Source organism: Gallus gallus, chromosome 13 (genome assembly GCF_016699485.2).
Source record: "Gallus gallus isolate bGalGal1 chromosome 13, bGalGal1.mat.broiler.GRCg7b, whole genome shotgun sequence".
NCBI lineage: Eukaryota > Metazoa > Chordata > Aves > Galliformes > Phasianidae > Gallus > Gallus gallus.
Window position 1 is genome coordinate 1,036,380 of NC_052544.1, and position 14,781 is coordinate 1,051,160.

Below are 14,781 nucleotides of genomic sequence, written 5' to 3' on the forward strand. Positions count from 1 at the left end.
GCATAAAATACAATTAATGGGGACAGGTAAATTCAGAAGGATCACAGAAAGGAAAAGCTCAGATTAGTTACAGGTAATGAACTCAAACTATTGATACAGTCTTTGTAAGAAATGATAAAGCAAAATTGTTGCTGGGCTTATGCACAGGATTATTGGCAGATGGTCTTTTGGCATGTTATCAGATACTACTTGCAAATGCCCAGTTAAAATCTAATTGATGTTCTGTTTTTATAACCTTATTAAGGGCAAAATATGATAGAGATTGTAAATGTGGAGAAGATGGCACAAAATGGCTGGAACATAGAATACAAGTGAAGAGGGGAAAAAAGAACCAACTTCTGCATGGCTATTCAGGGGAAAGATGGAAGCAAAGAAGGCGTGAGATCTCAGAGTGCTCCAGGATGCCAAAGAGAAACAAAAATGTAAAACAAAGGCATTGGCAGAGGGTATAAGCCAGGGTCAGAAGCTGTTCCTGGTTCTGCTGAATAAGAAAATCAATGGGTCTTATCCTGAGGTGAGATAATATCAGCAGAATCTGCAGTGAAAACATTGTGCTCATCGTAGATGTGGTTATGCGTTAAAAATAGCCCAAGCACAACACAGTTTAGGCAAATGTGCTGGGCTTTTTTTTTTTTTCTTTCTCCTTTTTTTCCTGATAGGATTTGAAGTAAAATCTTCTAAGCTCAGAAATGCCTGCTGAGAATTTAGCAAACAAAGATGAAATATTTTCCTGCCCTACTTTCCCTGCTCAGCCATTCCTTGGCAGACATGAAATACAGAAAGCTGTGGAACAGCAGCCATTGGATTACTGATCTCATAAAACTCCTCACAGAGTCAGTATGTTTTATGGGTCTGGTGCTGCAGTATGCTCCTGCCTCTTTTATGGCTCTCAGCTGCTGTGTGAAATAACTAAAGGGTTTATATTTTCTGTCAATGTACTGAAGGCCATAGCATGTCTATCAGAACTGCAAGCCAAGATCTGCAGCTCAGCCACAAGGCTGATGGGATGAAGGGTTATTAGTTACTTGGCCATGTTTCTGGGCAAAGTCTTTCCCATTGGCGCTAAAAGTTGGGTAGACTTCTGTGATGGAGTCTTTCCCTCATCATTTTATCACAGGGTGAAGTTACTTCCTTCTCACCATATGGTGAATTACCTTGAAAATGAGTAATGCTGGGGAAGCTGTGAAAGGTTGGAACCAAACATGCAGAACCAAAACATCCACATCATATGTGACTCTTATGTCAGAGCAGATATGTTAAATACTGCTTGTATACAGGCTGTGTTTGTTGTAAGGAGCTCTAGAAGCCCTGAGCGACACTTTGGTTTTCCTTCGGTTCTTCCATTCTGCAGCAAAGAAATGACTGATACCTAGCTGGTTCTTCCTGCTGCTGCCTGAAGGCAAGCTGTGGTGGCTGAGGCTCTGGCTGCAGAAAGTGTGGGGACTGTGTTTGAGTGCTATATCCAGGGTTAGAGGTGTTGATTTGCCCTACTTCAATGCTGTAGAAGGCATAACACTAATGATTTCTTTTCCTGGTTGATACAAGTTGCAGCTTGATAGGACTCTTAGTGGTTAACCTTGTTGTTTGTTCAGATAATGGGAAGGATCTGTGTCATCGTAGTGAAGAATAGATATGGGAGGGTCTGTGAGACTTTGTATTGAATAGATAGGGGAGATTCCTGAGACTTTGTATAGATGAGGAAGGTTTCATAAATCTCTGTATGGAACATGTATGTACCTCAGAGAAAGCCTCTGTGTTAGGCAACCCACACAACCAGTGCTGATATTGAAGAATGCCTACTTTCTAACGTTCCAGCTTGAGTCTTAGAGAGCTTCTTGATTGACTGGTTTATGGTAAAATGGTAAATTTGATACTGACTTGTTCTGACATCAAGAAAACAGCTATTACATGGATAATCCTAAAATGCAGCCCTGAAAAAGAAGGTCATTCCAACACTTTTAAATTCTGCTGAAGTATAATTTGTTCTATCAATTTTAATTTAATCTATTAATTAAATTGCTGATGTTTAGGGCAGCTCTGTAGTGCTCAACATGGTAGGATATGGAGTCTGATTTTAAATGGAGAGAATATGTCCTTCATCATTTCAGTGCTGCTTTACATGCTTAGCTTCAGGAGGAAGTTGTAGCTTGCTGCTGTGTAAGAACCTCGTGGAAGTCTGGAACAGATGATTGTAGCTTGGTGCTAAGTTCCATGTAGCTTTGGAGTGGAGGTGTGCCAGGGAGAGAGAAAGGACAGGCATGTCTCTCTCAGCTGCTCCAAGAAATCTGAGCAATGTGAAAAATGCTTAATTGTAACCATTAGATAATCCGTTTTCACATTGTGCACATTAGGCTTCTCAGGTCTTGGTCTGTTTGGAGTGGCTGCAGATGGCATGTTGAATGCATATTGGAATGCATTCCTGTACAGGGAATGAACACAAACCATTTAAGCCATGTTTAAGTTGTCAGGTTGGGACTGAAGTGGCATTTAGATCTGTTTGGTTAAGAAAATACACTTGGTATTTGCAGCCCAGTGGAACAAGTTAATGCATACTTCAACTAGTGTTGTATATATATGCATGTAAAATTTGTTTATTTCATTTTTCCTTATTTAACCAGGAGAAGGTCTGATATATTTTAGGTAACCTGAAGAAGTATTTATGATCGTTTAAGCAGACAAATAGAAGATGGTTGCAGTGAAAGTATCTTTGAATATCAAAAGCACGAGTCAACTGTTCTGTGCAAGTAGTGATCTTTCTACTCAGTAGTTAGCAAAGTAACCCTGCTGAGGGAGGGAGATCCTCATTATGGTATATTTTTGTGGGTGCGCTACTTTGTGTATCTGAATTCAGTATGATTACCCAGATATGAGGCTCAATAAATTGAACATCAGAAGTAAAGCTTAGGATATACTTTTATCTCTGGAATTTATCATTTCTAATTTGATATACTTCTGCAGAATAATGGAATTCATGAAGATGCTATTAGGAAATGCAACAAATCTGGAAAAGTCATTAGGTGAGCAGTAGGCCAAGAACTGAAAGTACAATTGAAGGAGATGGAATTGACATTTGAAAAAGCAAAATCTGATCTAGCACAAGATGTACAGTTTATAGTTAGTGCATTGACAGTCAATACTTCTAACATGCTCAAAGACAAACTTAGGTCATCATTAAAACAGTGTGAAAACCAACTTACTTGATTGCCATCTCATTTTCAGATCCAGTGAGGACATTTCAGGTTTTAGATGATTAACTAAGAGACTCTTAAGAATAAACAGGGGGCAGAAATAAATTTAATAGATATAACTCACTCTGTGTCTTTAAAGGAGTGAACACACAGCATTTAGCTACTCATATAGTCTTTTAAAATGCAAATTTGAACTCTTTTGCTAATAAATGAGAAGCACTAACAGGCTCTGAAGAAAGTGCTGTCAGTCTTTTTCAGCAGTGAATATGGTGACTGACAGTTCCTCATATTACTCCTTGCCTGTATTTTTTATTCTCACTCTCTATTTTTACACTTAGATCTCAATTTCCATTGGTTCAGTGCTGCTGTTTGGTGCTTAGCTTCCCACTTGATCTGAAATATGTAGACAGAAATGAAGGGAAAAGGAGACATCAGCATCCCTTATCAGCATTTTTTTGGAACGTTGTCAATTTCTCATATATCCAGAAGGACAAACATAAAAGTCTTAGGAAGCTGAGGAAGAAAAAGTAAGGGAAATCAACATAGAGAGAGGAGAATATTTTCTGGAAAGAGACAAGATTAGATGTCACTAGTAATTTGAAAAAGAAAACAGGACATATGGAACACATATTCAAGAAGGAGAATAGATAAATAGGAAAACACAGGAGAGAAGGATGGGTTTAAGTACCATTCTGTGAACATGAAGACAACACTGAGAGTTTTAGAACTGCCAGTACATCTTGGATGAGTTAGCAGAGCTAAGGAGTCAGCAGTAGAGACTTGAACTCAATGGTCATGTATAAAAAAAAGGATTTAAAACACTTGACTCCCATCCTTTAAATATTTATAAATGTTAATAATGATAATGATATGGAAGAAATTTGTTTATGGAGTAGAAGATGTCTTATAGCAGTGATGGCTTGAGATGAAAAATCATAGTATGTATGGAAAACTGACAAAGATGGTGGCAGTGATTGGAAAAAAATGTAGTATAGGTAAAGAAAAGCACTAACCAACTCTACAGTGGTGGAAATTATTCTGTCTACATCCAGGTTGTTAATGTCCTTCCATTTAGAATGGCACAGTATGTGACAGTTATTGTCAATAAGTTACTGGAAGGATTTGTAGTTATCAGAAGAAATATTGCAGATGACAAACAAGATGGGTCAGAGAGATAGCCATCCTTACATTTTAGACTACAAATCAGAAATAATTAACTGAAGACCTTGAGAAGCAAATAAATGCTTTTTTTTTTTTTTTTTTTTGTATACTTGTTGTATGTATTTTGTCTGTGGCTTGTCTAAATTCAGATTTACAACACAGATCAGATCCTTCTTCTCTGTACCCCAACTCACCACCACTTTTTCTTTACATGCAGTTTTCTGAAGTAGCTTCAAGTATGCTTCTGGAAAGAAATTGTGGCCTAAATACAAGCAGGATTTTTTTTGGGGGGGGGGGGGGTGGGGCTGTTTATCAGCCTTGGTTCCCATAACAGCAATGTTTTAAATAGTCTGTCTTCAGATGTCTGTTATACAAACAAACAAATAAACAATCAAAAAACCTTGCCAGTTATTCAAACCAATGGTGAAAAGTGGATTTATGAGGATATGATAGAACAGAGTAAATCCAGCTAAGCAGTTAGGCATAGTACCCATTCCAAAGAAAGGGGAGGCAAGTTGCATGTCAGATGATCACTTGTCAGCAAAGAATTCAAGTGCAGAATATGACTGGAACGATTGAGCAAAGAAGTTGGATGTAGAAACAAGAAGTTTACATTGTCTCAGGGAGACATTTTGCAGTGTGTTTAGGAAGAGGGGGAATCCCACTTCCTCAGAAAATCCCATACAGAGAACGAAGACCAGATATGGTTCAACTGGAGGGCTTTGTTTGAAGGGATGATTGGTGGCTCTGTTCTTGCTGCAGAACCTACTTGCTCATATTTTGGTATCTCTGAGATCATGTAGCTAAATGGAGACTGATGGAATCTCATTGAACCCTTTTCACTCCTGCCTTTATGTTGCCTAATCATCCTAGGTTCCATTTTCCTGATCAGATAGTACTTGAGACATGAGAAGTCTCCAGAAATATTATAAGGCCCTCTACATTGTCTCCTTCAGAGAAGATGTGCGTGTGGGTGGGGAACACAACTGAAGTGGGTGAGGTGCAGAAGAGTTCCCTAATCCCAAAGGAGCAAAGTGAAACGGGGTTGGACTGAAGAATTAGTGTGTATCCTTTCAGATTAACAAGATCGTCCCTTAGGTGTCCAGAGTACTCACGGGCTAGAAGAAAGAACCTCTCTGGAAAAACTGTCTGCAGGAGTCATTCCCTTACTGTTTATGGGCATTGTTTTCCCCTGTCGGTGATGTAATTAGCCCTGCGACTGATGGCTGTGCCTTTCCTCTTGACTTGATTTAATTCTAAGCAAAGCAGACAAATCATGGGCACCGCATGCAAGTGGGCACATACGGAGAAAATCTAAGGTTTTCTACAAAATGACATAGCTTACCTTCTTGTTAATGGCTAAACTGTGTGGATTCTCTAGACTTTGTTTTTTTGCACAGTGCTTTATCTGCAGGCAGGAATTGTGTGTGCCAAGAGCATTGTGTAGTTACTAAAGTAATCTCTTGTTGCTAAAGAGTACATGCTGAGGAAACTATGTGCAAAAATCTAGAGCCTGGTCCTCAGATCTGCAACTTCCTACAAGTTCAGAAAAGAGCTACATCACAACACTGGGTCATTGGATGTCACGTTTTAGGGATTTACCTTACAGAAGGTGAAATCATTTGCAAAGAAGCAAAATGTCTTTTCGGGTGTCAGAATTCCTTGCAGTTCTTCAGTTAACACAGTGTAAGGTTGCATGCTCCTATTTTCTGACATCTCTTTACTTTTGCTGTGTGGGAGATTCAGAAATAGCTAGAGGATGGAAGGAGTCTTCAGTGAATTAAAGAGAACAGGTATGCTGCAGCTCAAACAAATTTAGGTGATTCTAGTTATGCTGCTGTATGAAGTTGTTTCTGGTACAGGTATGATTTGAAATAGGTGAACTTCTAAGGCCCTCAGTAACTACAGAACTGTATTCATTTATAATTGTATCACTCCCAGGAGAAATATCTGTGCAGAAATATTTCTGTGGCATTGTGTTATGCTGCTACTAATTCTGGCATACCTATATATAGTAAGATTTCAAGAAAGGTTTGCATAGGAATGTGATGACTTTCTACATTGAAACAGTTATATTGCTGCAGATACATATCAATGTATTACTACCTTATGATATAACTTAATTTATTTCTGAAGATCTTGGTAAAATCAATGTGCTCTTTTCTACCCCCATATGTTTGTACTCACATCAGAGGACTGATACAATTTAGTTTAACCAAGCAAAGCATAGTGGTGTATTTTTTGTGTCAGTGAAGCCCAACAGGCATGAGTATGCAGATACTGCTTGCAGGTTGTATCCAATCACTTCAGGGGTTCTCAGAATTGTCAGCAAATGGATATTTGGCCTAGAGTGTTTTTTTTGCTGCAGGGACAGATTCTGATGTTCTTTCTTCTGTGAACTGTTCTGAAGTCCTGGAAACATTTTTATTTAGTGATTTTTAAGGTATTTCAGAATTTGGAGTTTTATGAAATTTCAAGAAGTTTCTGGAAAACAAAGCTCCAAGTTTCGAAGCCTGAGTACAGCTGAAACTGAAGTTTTATTTGTGTGTTTCCTTTTTTGTCTTTTGCTATACAAATCAATATAACTTCAGATCAAACCACGAGGTGTTTTCTCTATGGGAGTTTTTTTCCTGAATTAAAACCCAACATCTGCAGGACTGACTCAACATTCCCACTGAAGCTAGTGGGAATACCTAAAATTGTTGTGGCCATTGATGAATTTTATGTAGATTCAAAATAACTCAGGGAGCACTGAATCAGAATAGAAGAGGTTTCAGTATATCATTTAAAAGCTGTGTGGTCAACCTAAATGATGTAAAGCTAATATTTTCAGAAAGACTGTTACATTTGTACAATGCTAGTGTGTCTCAGCCAACCTACAGTATTAATCTGTTTTGATTTTATTCTTTCTGTAAGACTTACAAAAATCCCAGAGGCCAATTACAGTACTTATATTTTTGAAATCAGGAGAAAAATCTTGTAGGAACTTGACATTGAGATTTTGAAACATATTTGAAGGGAATTTATAGTTTTGTTATGTATGTGTTATCTTTGTTCAGTTTTACATTGTGCAATGCTTTACAAAACTTAAACTGTGCACAGTGCTAGCTGTTCACAAAGGGATAGGATCTCCAGAGGTGTTTAAGGAAAGAGTAGGTGTAGTACTGAAAGACATGGTTCAGTGGGCACTATTGGTGGTTGGCAGACAATTGAACTGGATGATCTTAGAGGTCTTTTCCAACCTTAATGATTCTATGGTTCTATGAGATGAGCGTAGCTGGCATGCAAATAGGTAGCATCCACCAGCTGTCACTTGGTGAGGTACACAGCTGGAAAGCACTAGAGGGGAACCTCAGTGTGTATCAGAAGTAAATCACTGGGGTCTAGGAGCAATGAGAAAGGGAAACTTGCTCACAGAGGTGGGTTTTGTCTTCCCGCTGCCTCTTACCATGGGCATTGTTCATTTTTGAGAAAATCCCTACCATTATACTCCTTAAACCAGGGCCTAAGATATTGCCTTTTACTCTGTCTTTTGGTGTGATGCATGTTTGTTAAGGGACTTTTACCTGTGTGCTTGGGAGATGTGGGGCAGAGGTGCTCCTTAGCCTGACTGGATGTGCCAATATTGGATTGTCTGGAAAACTGAGGGTGTGTCTGTTCTGTTTCATATGCTGACAGTGAGCTGTTTTGACACACAGCCACATAATCCACGTGTACTGCAGATTCAGAAATTTCAAAATGGAAAAAAAAAAACAACAAACCATCAACAAAAAAACACAACACCAATAAAGAAAATTTGGACTTCTAATCATTTAGTTAGTTTATTCCATCTGGCTATCAGGGCATTTTGTTCTGAATCTTTGAACTTTGTGATCTTGAGGGTGGATAGCTAGCCAAAAATTTGAAGCTTTTTTTTTTTCTTATTTTTTTTTTTAAGTGTTTGGCTCCTGTTTAGACCACTGGATGAAATGGGCAGATTTCCAGATATTCTAGGTACTTGGCTTCTCCATTTGCCCTTCTTGCTCTGCACAAACCTACATTTGTCCTCCTTAAAAAGATAGGAAGGATGTTTCCACCATGATATCTGTAGACCCTGGAGTGCTGGGCATATTAGAATAAATATGAAGACAAATATTTGGACTAGAAAAATGGCATTGGAAAGTAAGTTAACACATGAGTATTGAACATAAATAGGGTGATTCTACTCTTGATGTTATCTCTTCTAATGTTCCTCTCTGATAACAGTGGCTACAGTTACAAGCTGATAGACTGGTAATCCCAGCAGTGCTGAGTCAGAGTTAGGGCAGTTGTTCTTCAGGGTTTGTTCATCAGGTACATTATAGTAAAAACCTTTGGGATTCACAGTGTAAGCTTGTGCTCTCAAAAATCACTCTGCATTGGGGCAGATGCCAAGACCCACAAAAGGGCAATGAGAAAGATTTTAGCTGAAAACTGAGGTCCACTGTTGCATTTGATAGACCGGCCCCATCCAGGAAAGACTCACTAGTTATTCCAAAAGACCTTATGGGGTAAGCAATAGGAATCCTGCGCTGGGTAACAGGTACAATATGCACCCCTGGAGGATTATGTCCAGTGGTTTGTCTCCATAAATACATCAGTGTAGTGACTTAGGTTGTATGAATGGATACTTAAGTTTATTGCCTTGACTATGATTTGTGACACTGGGGTAAAAACTTACTGCAGCTGCAGCACCTTTTCCCCCCACTGCTGAGTTGGTTGAATTTCATCACTCCACTTTTTGTCAATCCTCCAACACGAGGGCAGAGGAAGCTGAAACAGTAACTGGAAAACAGCTCGTATTGTGCTTCTCCATCTTTTCTCCAGTCACACTCGATCACCTTGAGCCTGCGTTGATGGGAAGCCGAAGCCTACCTTAAATGCTCAGAACTCGTGGGTGTGACCTGCAGAATTCCTCCAGCCCGACAGCTGGCGGGGCTGCAGCAGGGGCGAAAGGAGGGCGAGGGGCCCCGCAGGGGTTGGGCAGAGGGACGGTGCTGCAGCGAAGATGAATCTCCGAGGGAGCAGAGGGGCAGGTCTTCGAGAAAGAGGTCGTCAAACCCACTGCAGCAGCACACAGACGGCACCAGGCTTGGCTGGAGGCCCGGTTTTTTTCGGCGCCCTGCGCTGATTTAACTCTCCCAGGCGGATGCATTTTAGCACTGCAGCAGCAGGTCCAGAAGTGCAGGCGGCTCGAGGCCCGCCCCGTGCACCCGAAGCTTCAGCAGCGAAGCCGGGGCGGAGGCGAGGGGCGGCGCGGCTGGGCACGGCCAGACCGCTCCCCTCCCTCCTCGGCGGCGGCTACCGGCAGCGAGGGACCCGGCGCTCCGAGGGGCGGCAACACGTGGGTGAGGCCGGGGCCGCGGGGGGGAGCGGGGCTCGGCCGCACGCCTTCCCCCGCAGGAACGGGCCCCGGGCCGGCGCGGCGGAGCGGAGCTGAGCGCGGCCCCGGGATAGGCGCGCGGCAGAGGGGCCGCTGTCCGCGACCGCGGTGCTGAACCGGAGCCCGCCCCTCCTTCCGCGGAGCCGCTGTTCTCGGCCGCGGTGCTGAACCGGAGCCAGCCGCGGCTTAGCGTCCTCCCCCGCCTCCGCCCGCGCGGCAGCTGGAGCAGGAGAAAGCGGATCCGGCGAGTCCCGGTCCCTCCTCCTTCCTCTGCCTTCTCCTCCTCTTCTTCCTCCCCGGAGCAGCCGGAGGGAGAGAGGTCGGAGCCGCCGCCTCGGGCAGCCGCCGAGCATGGGCCGGGCAGCCGGCGGCAGCCGGCGGCTGCTGCTCGCCGCTCGCATGAGGCGGCCGGGCGGCGGGGTGTGAGGCCGGGCCAGGGCCGGGCGAGGCGGCTCCGGCGGCTTCCCACCCCCGGCTATGGCGGCGGCGGCTCGGCGGAGCCGCGGCGGGGCGGTGGCGCTGGGCCTGCCGCTGCTGCTAGTGCTGGGGCTGAGCAGCGGGCGGACGGCGGGCGGGCCGCTCCGCTACTCGGTGCGGGAGGAGCTGCCGCACGGCGCCTTCGTGGGTAACGTGGCGAGCGACCTGGGCGTGGATCCGCGGCGACTGGCAGAGCGGGGAGCGCGGCTCACGTCGGGCAGTGGCCGGCAGTACCTGGAGCTGGAACTGGGCCGTGGGGCACTGCTGGTACGGGAGCGTATGGACCGAGAGGTGCTCTGTGAGCTGAGCCCCACCTGCTTCCTCAGCCTCGAGCTGGTCATCGAGCAGCCCATCGAGGTGCACAACGTGGAGGTGGAGGTGCTGGACATCAATGACAACGCACCTCGCTTTCCCCGCCAGGATTACCGGTTGGAGATCAGTGAGTCTGCCGTTCCCGGGGCCCGCTTCCACATTGAGAGTGCTCAGGACCCTGATGTGGGCACCAACTCTGTGCAGAGCTACCAGCTGAGCCCCAGCCACCACTTTGCCCTGGACCTTAAAGGCTTCCAGAGTGGCAGCAAGCTCCTGGAGCTTGTGCTGCAGCAGCCACTGGACCGGGAGCAGAGTGCCCTGCTGCAGCTAGTGCTCACTGCCGTGGACGGTGGGGATCCTCCCAGGTCCGGCACAGCTCAGATCTCTGTGCGAGTTGTGGATACCAATGACAACCCACCTGCCTTTGACCGCTCCACATACACCGTGAACCTGCTGGAGAACTCCCCCCCTGGCACGCTAGTTGTCAAACTCAATGCTTCAGACCCCGATGAGGGCTCCAATGGGGATGTGATCTATTCTTTTGGCAGCTATACCCCACAGAAGGTGAGGCAGCTCTTTCGTGTGGATCCACATTCAGGGGAGGTACGGGTTAATGGCACCTTGGATTATGAAGAAGCATCCTCTTATGAGATCTATGTGCAAGCCACTGATCAAGGCCCTGTCTCTATGGCTGGGCACTGCAAAGTACTGGTCAACATTGTGGATGCCAATGATAATGTTCCTGAGGTGGTCCTGACCTCCCTGTACAGCCCAGTGCCAGAGGATGCAAAGCCAGGAACTGTGGTGGCTTTGATGAGTGTCACAGACCAGGACTCAGGACTGAACAAGCAGGTGAGCCTGCGTATTCCCCCCGGCCTCCCCTTTATGCTCAACTCTTTCAAGAATTCCTACACCTTGATGACCCAAGGCAATCTGGACCGTGAGAAAGCAGCAGCCTACAACATCACAGTTACAGCTACTGACTCTGGGAGCCCCCCTCTCTACTCCCAGAAGGTGATCCATGTGGTCATCTCTGACATCAATGACAATCCTCCACTCTTCGAGGAACCTGTGTACTCAGTTTACATCCCTGAGAACAACCCCCTTGGAGTTTTGCTTTGCACTATCAAAGCCACTGACCCGGATGTTGCCGAAAATGCCTACATATCCTATTCTCTGTTGGATGGGGAGATTGAAGGGCTACCTGCCGCCTCCTTTGTTACCATTAAATCCGACAGCGGTGACATGTATGCTGTCAAATCCTTTGACTATGAGACACTAAGGGAGTTTCATGTTGTTGTCCAGGCTCAGGATGCTGGGATCCCATCACTGAGCAGCACTGTCACTGTCTACATCTATGTGGTAGACGTGAATGACCATGCTCCAGAGATTCTGTATCCTACCTCAACCAACACTTCAGCAGCCCTGGAGATGATCCCACGCTCAGCTCATGCTGGATATTTGGTAACCAAGATTATAGCCATTGATGGGGACTCAGGACAAAATGCCTGGTTGTTCTACTACATGGTGCAAACCTCAGATCCGGATTTGTTCAGGATAGAGCTCCATACTGGGGAGATTAGGACTACTCGGAAACTGAGGGAGGAGGGCACACCTACTTTCAACCTGACGGTGGAGGTGAGAGACAATGGAGAGCCACCGATGTCCTCATCAGTAGCCATCACTGTTGCTGTGGTGGACAGAGTTTCCAAAATCATCCCTGATACAAGAAGGCACATTAGAAGTCCGAGCAATTATTCAGAAATCACTCTTTATCTCATCATTGCTTTGTGCTCCATCTCCTTTGTTTTCCTTTTCACAATCATTGGGCTTACTGTTATCAAGTGCTACAGATACAGTCTGTACGGGGACTCCTGCTGTACAGGTTTTTGTGGGGTCAGAGAACGGTGCCCTGCTGAATTGTACAAGCAGGCCAACAATAACATCGATGCAAGGTTGCCTCATGGTTTAAAAGTGCAGCCCCATTTCATTGAAGTGCGGGGCAATGGGTCTCTCACTAAGACCTACTGCTATAAGGCTTGCTTAACTGCAGGATCGGGAAGTGACACTTTTATGTTTTACAATACTTGTGGGCCAACAGGAACGGTTCCCTCTGCAGTGGTGACTGAGAGGCATCTGACAGGACAGAGTGGGCAGAGTGCACAAAACCTGATCATACTTAAAAATGACTCCATTACTCCTAATGAGGTGAGACTACATTGATAAATGGTCAGCACAGTGCTCTGAGCAAATCTGTACTTAACAAGAGGTTCAAAATGGAAAACTCTGATTAAGTGTTTTTCCTTTGAGGCTCACTGACACACAGTGAGAAACGTGGTTCTAAAATATTTTAATATGTGCAATGCATTTTGTTTCTAGGTAAATACTGGGAGTTTCAGGGTCCATTTGGTAAGTTCACTATCTGTGTCTGTGAGATTCACTTCTTTTTTGCAGCATTTGCTATGTGGAGTTTTGCATCCTTCCCTTTTCTCTTACACATCTAAAATTGCCTGCTGTCATAGAGTGCTAAGGAATGACAGACACAGTCTTGAATCTTTAATGGTAAAACTAATTGCAGGGAACAAAAAATAAATAGATTAGCTTGGAAATCAATAGGTTACTTCATGGCAATTATAGATGTTTGCTACTTCACTGATTTTGATACCTAAGCAAAGTTGTTGGATTGAGATAACTACAAAAATATGCTTTGCTTACTGATTTGGGCATATTTTAGTTGTTTGAATGCTGCAAACCCTCCTTTGTAGCGTCTGTTCTACCCAGTGCTGCATCACTGACAACCCAGTGACATCTTTATAGAGAATTACAGCAAATTACCATTGTGGTGTTGCAGCGTGACAACTTCTGACCTGCTGGGCTGATATTGAAAATTGTATGACATCTATGGTTTAGCCAGTAATGTATTAACCTTTTCAGTATCACCCCACAGGGTAGCATTAATGGCTGATTCATGTTAGCATGCAGGTAGCCTGCAGTTAGCACGTAGTTTGCATGCTCTGCAGTTTATTTTGTTCAGAGATAGGAACTAAACCTGGAAACACTGGAGACATGAATTCTGGTTCACAATGAGAAAAAATTTGCAATTACTGTGTGTTGTTTGTACCCTAGGATTGTGTCAGTCATAGGATCTGTTTGTGCATTAATGTATAGTACATGTCTGGATATGGGGAAGCTAAGGGGGGAATTGTGGGGCGTTTGAAAGCAGCCTGACTTGTATGTTCTTGCTGGAGAAATGTAACTCATTTTGTTCTTTATACTTATCCACATATGAAGACATTAGCATCTTTTGCAACTGGTGTTGCAAAAGAGTGAAGATGCACAAATCTTAAGGACTAGCAAATCTTCTATAAAATTTCTTTCAGAGAATGATGATCACCCATTTAAAGCAAATCAGTTTATAATGTATGCAGTGTTTTTCTGTAATTCACAGTAATGTGGTGTAGGGGATGTATTTTTTCCTTCATTTCCTACACAGTTTTTGTACCTTAAAATCTTTCTGAGCATAATACAATCCTATAATCTGTTTGGTATTGGAGGGGAACGTGAGAGTGAAGTATTTCACAGAGTGAAATACACACTTTCAGTCTGGTTTTCCGGGAAAAAAAAAAAAAAGTAATAATTGAAAATGATTTCACTTCGGATGCAAGAGCAGCAGGGAATAAATTTAATTGACAGATTCTTGTCCCATTTTTAGGGAATCACTCCACTGAATGCAGTGAAGTAGCAAATTTTGAAAAGCAGGGCAGATGAGGCAAGGGCTGGACCTGGAGTATGGAAGTATGGGCATACATAGAACAAATGAGCAAAGGGCTGCCGGTGTGCATGTGTGACCCAGAAGAGGGGTTAATTAGTTCAGTAGTTCTGTGTGATGTAAATGGAGGTGAAATTTGACCAAAGCTACTTATCATAAGTTCTTTTCTTTGGTCTTCACTTCTTAAACTGCCCTGTGGTAATACATGTCATGAAGATGTCAGTGCCACATATAACGAGAAAATGGGTGAATGTGTTGGCATTCACTGATTAATTCCTAGCTAATTACATGCTATAAAATGATGTGTTTTCCTTGTTTCAACTTCAGCATATACACTGAGGATAGCCTCCATTGCTTAGTAATACCAAATCCTACTTTTGATGAACAATGACTTTTGTATGACTGTATCTTTGGAGGACTGTGCTCTTCCGTTAAGCTGAACTTCAAATTCAACTGTAAAGGCCCACACCTCC

At 43.7% G+C, this 14,781-nt stretch overlaps 10 protein-coding genes across 10 annotated transcripts in view; all 10 read left to right on the forward strand.

Annotated features, from left to right (window-relative positions):
• Window positions 1–14,781, forward strand: part of LOC121106708 (protocadherin alpha-3-like) — a 151,605-nt gene that overhangs the window by 96,413 nt on the left and 40,411 nt on the right. The window lies entirely within an intron of this gene.
• Window positions 1–14,781, forward strand: part of PCDHA2 (protocadherin alpha 2) — a 132,274-nt gene that overhangs the window by 79,096 nt on the left and 38,397 nt on the right. The gene's annotated exons all lie outside the window — the stretch shown is intronic.
• Window positions 1–14,781, forward strand: part of PCDHA1 (protocadherin alpha 1) — a 132,274-nt gene that overhangs the window by 79,096 nt on the left and 38,397 nt on the right.
• Window positions 1–14,781, forward strand: part of PCDHA4 (protocadherin alpha 4) — a 115,466-nt gene that overhangs the window by 62,288 nt on the left and 38,397 nt on the right. The gene's annotated exons all lie outside the window — the stretch shown is intronic.
• Window positions 1–14,781, forward strand: part of PCDHA5 (protocadherin alpha 5) — a 106,653-nt gene that overhangs the window by 53,475 nt on the left and 38,397 nt on the right. The window lies entirely within an intron of this gene.
• PCDHA6 (protocadherin alpha 13) overlaps window positions 1–14,781 on the forward strand; it is a 98,273-nt gene that overhangs the window by 43,081 nt on the left and 40,411 nt on the right. The window lies entirely within an intron of this gene.
• PCDHA3 (protocadherin alpha 3) overlaps window positions 1–14,781 on the forward strand; it is a 96,259-nt gene that overhangs the window by 43,081 nt on the left and 38,397 nt on the right.
• PCDHA7 (protocadherin alpha 7) overlaps window positions 1–14,781 on the forward strand; it is an 86,384-nt gene that overhangs the window by 33,206 nt on the left and 38,397 nt on the right. The window lies entirely within an intron of this gene.
• Window positions 1–14,781, forward strand: part of PCDHAC1 (protocadherin alpha subfamily C, 1) — a 71,393-nt gene that overhangs the window by 18,215 nt on the left and 38,397 nt on the right. The gene's annotated exons all lie outside the window — the stretch shown is intronic.
• Window positions 10,228–14,781, forward strand: part of PCDHAC2 (protocadherin alpha subfamily C, 2) — a 44,965-nt gene continuing 40,411 nt past the window's right edge. Inside the window, exon 1 of the mRNA NM_001111131.3 lies at window positions 10,228–12,747. Within this exon, the coding sequence (NP_001104601.2) occupies window positions 10,228–12,747 (2,520 nt within the window). The remainder of the gene's footprint in view (window positions 12,748–14,781) is intronic.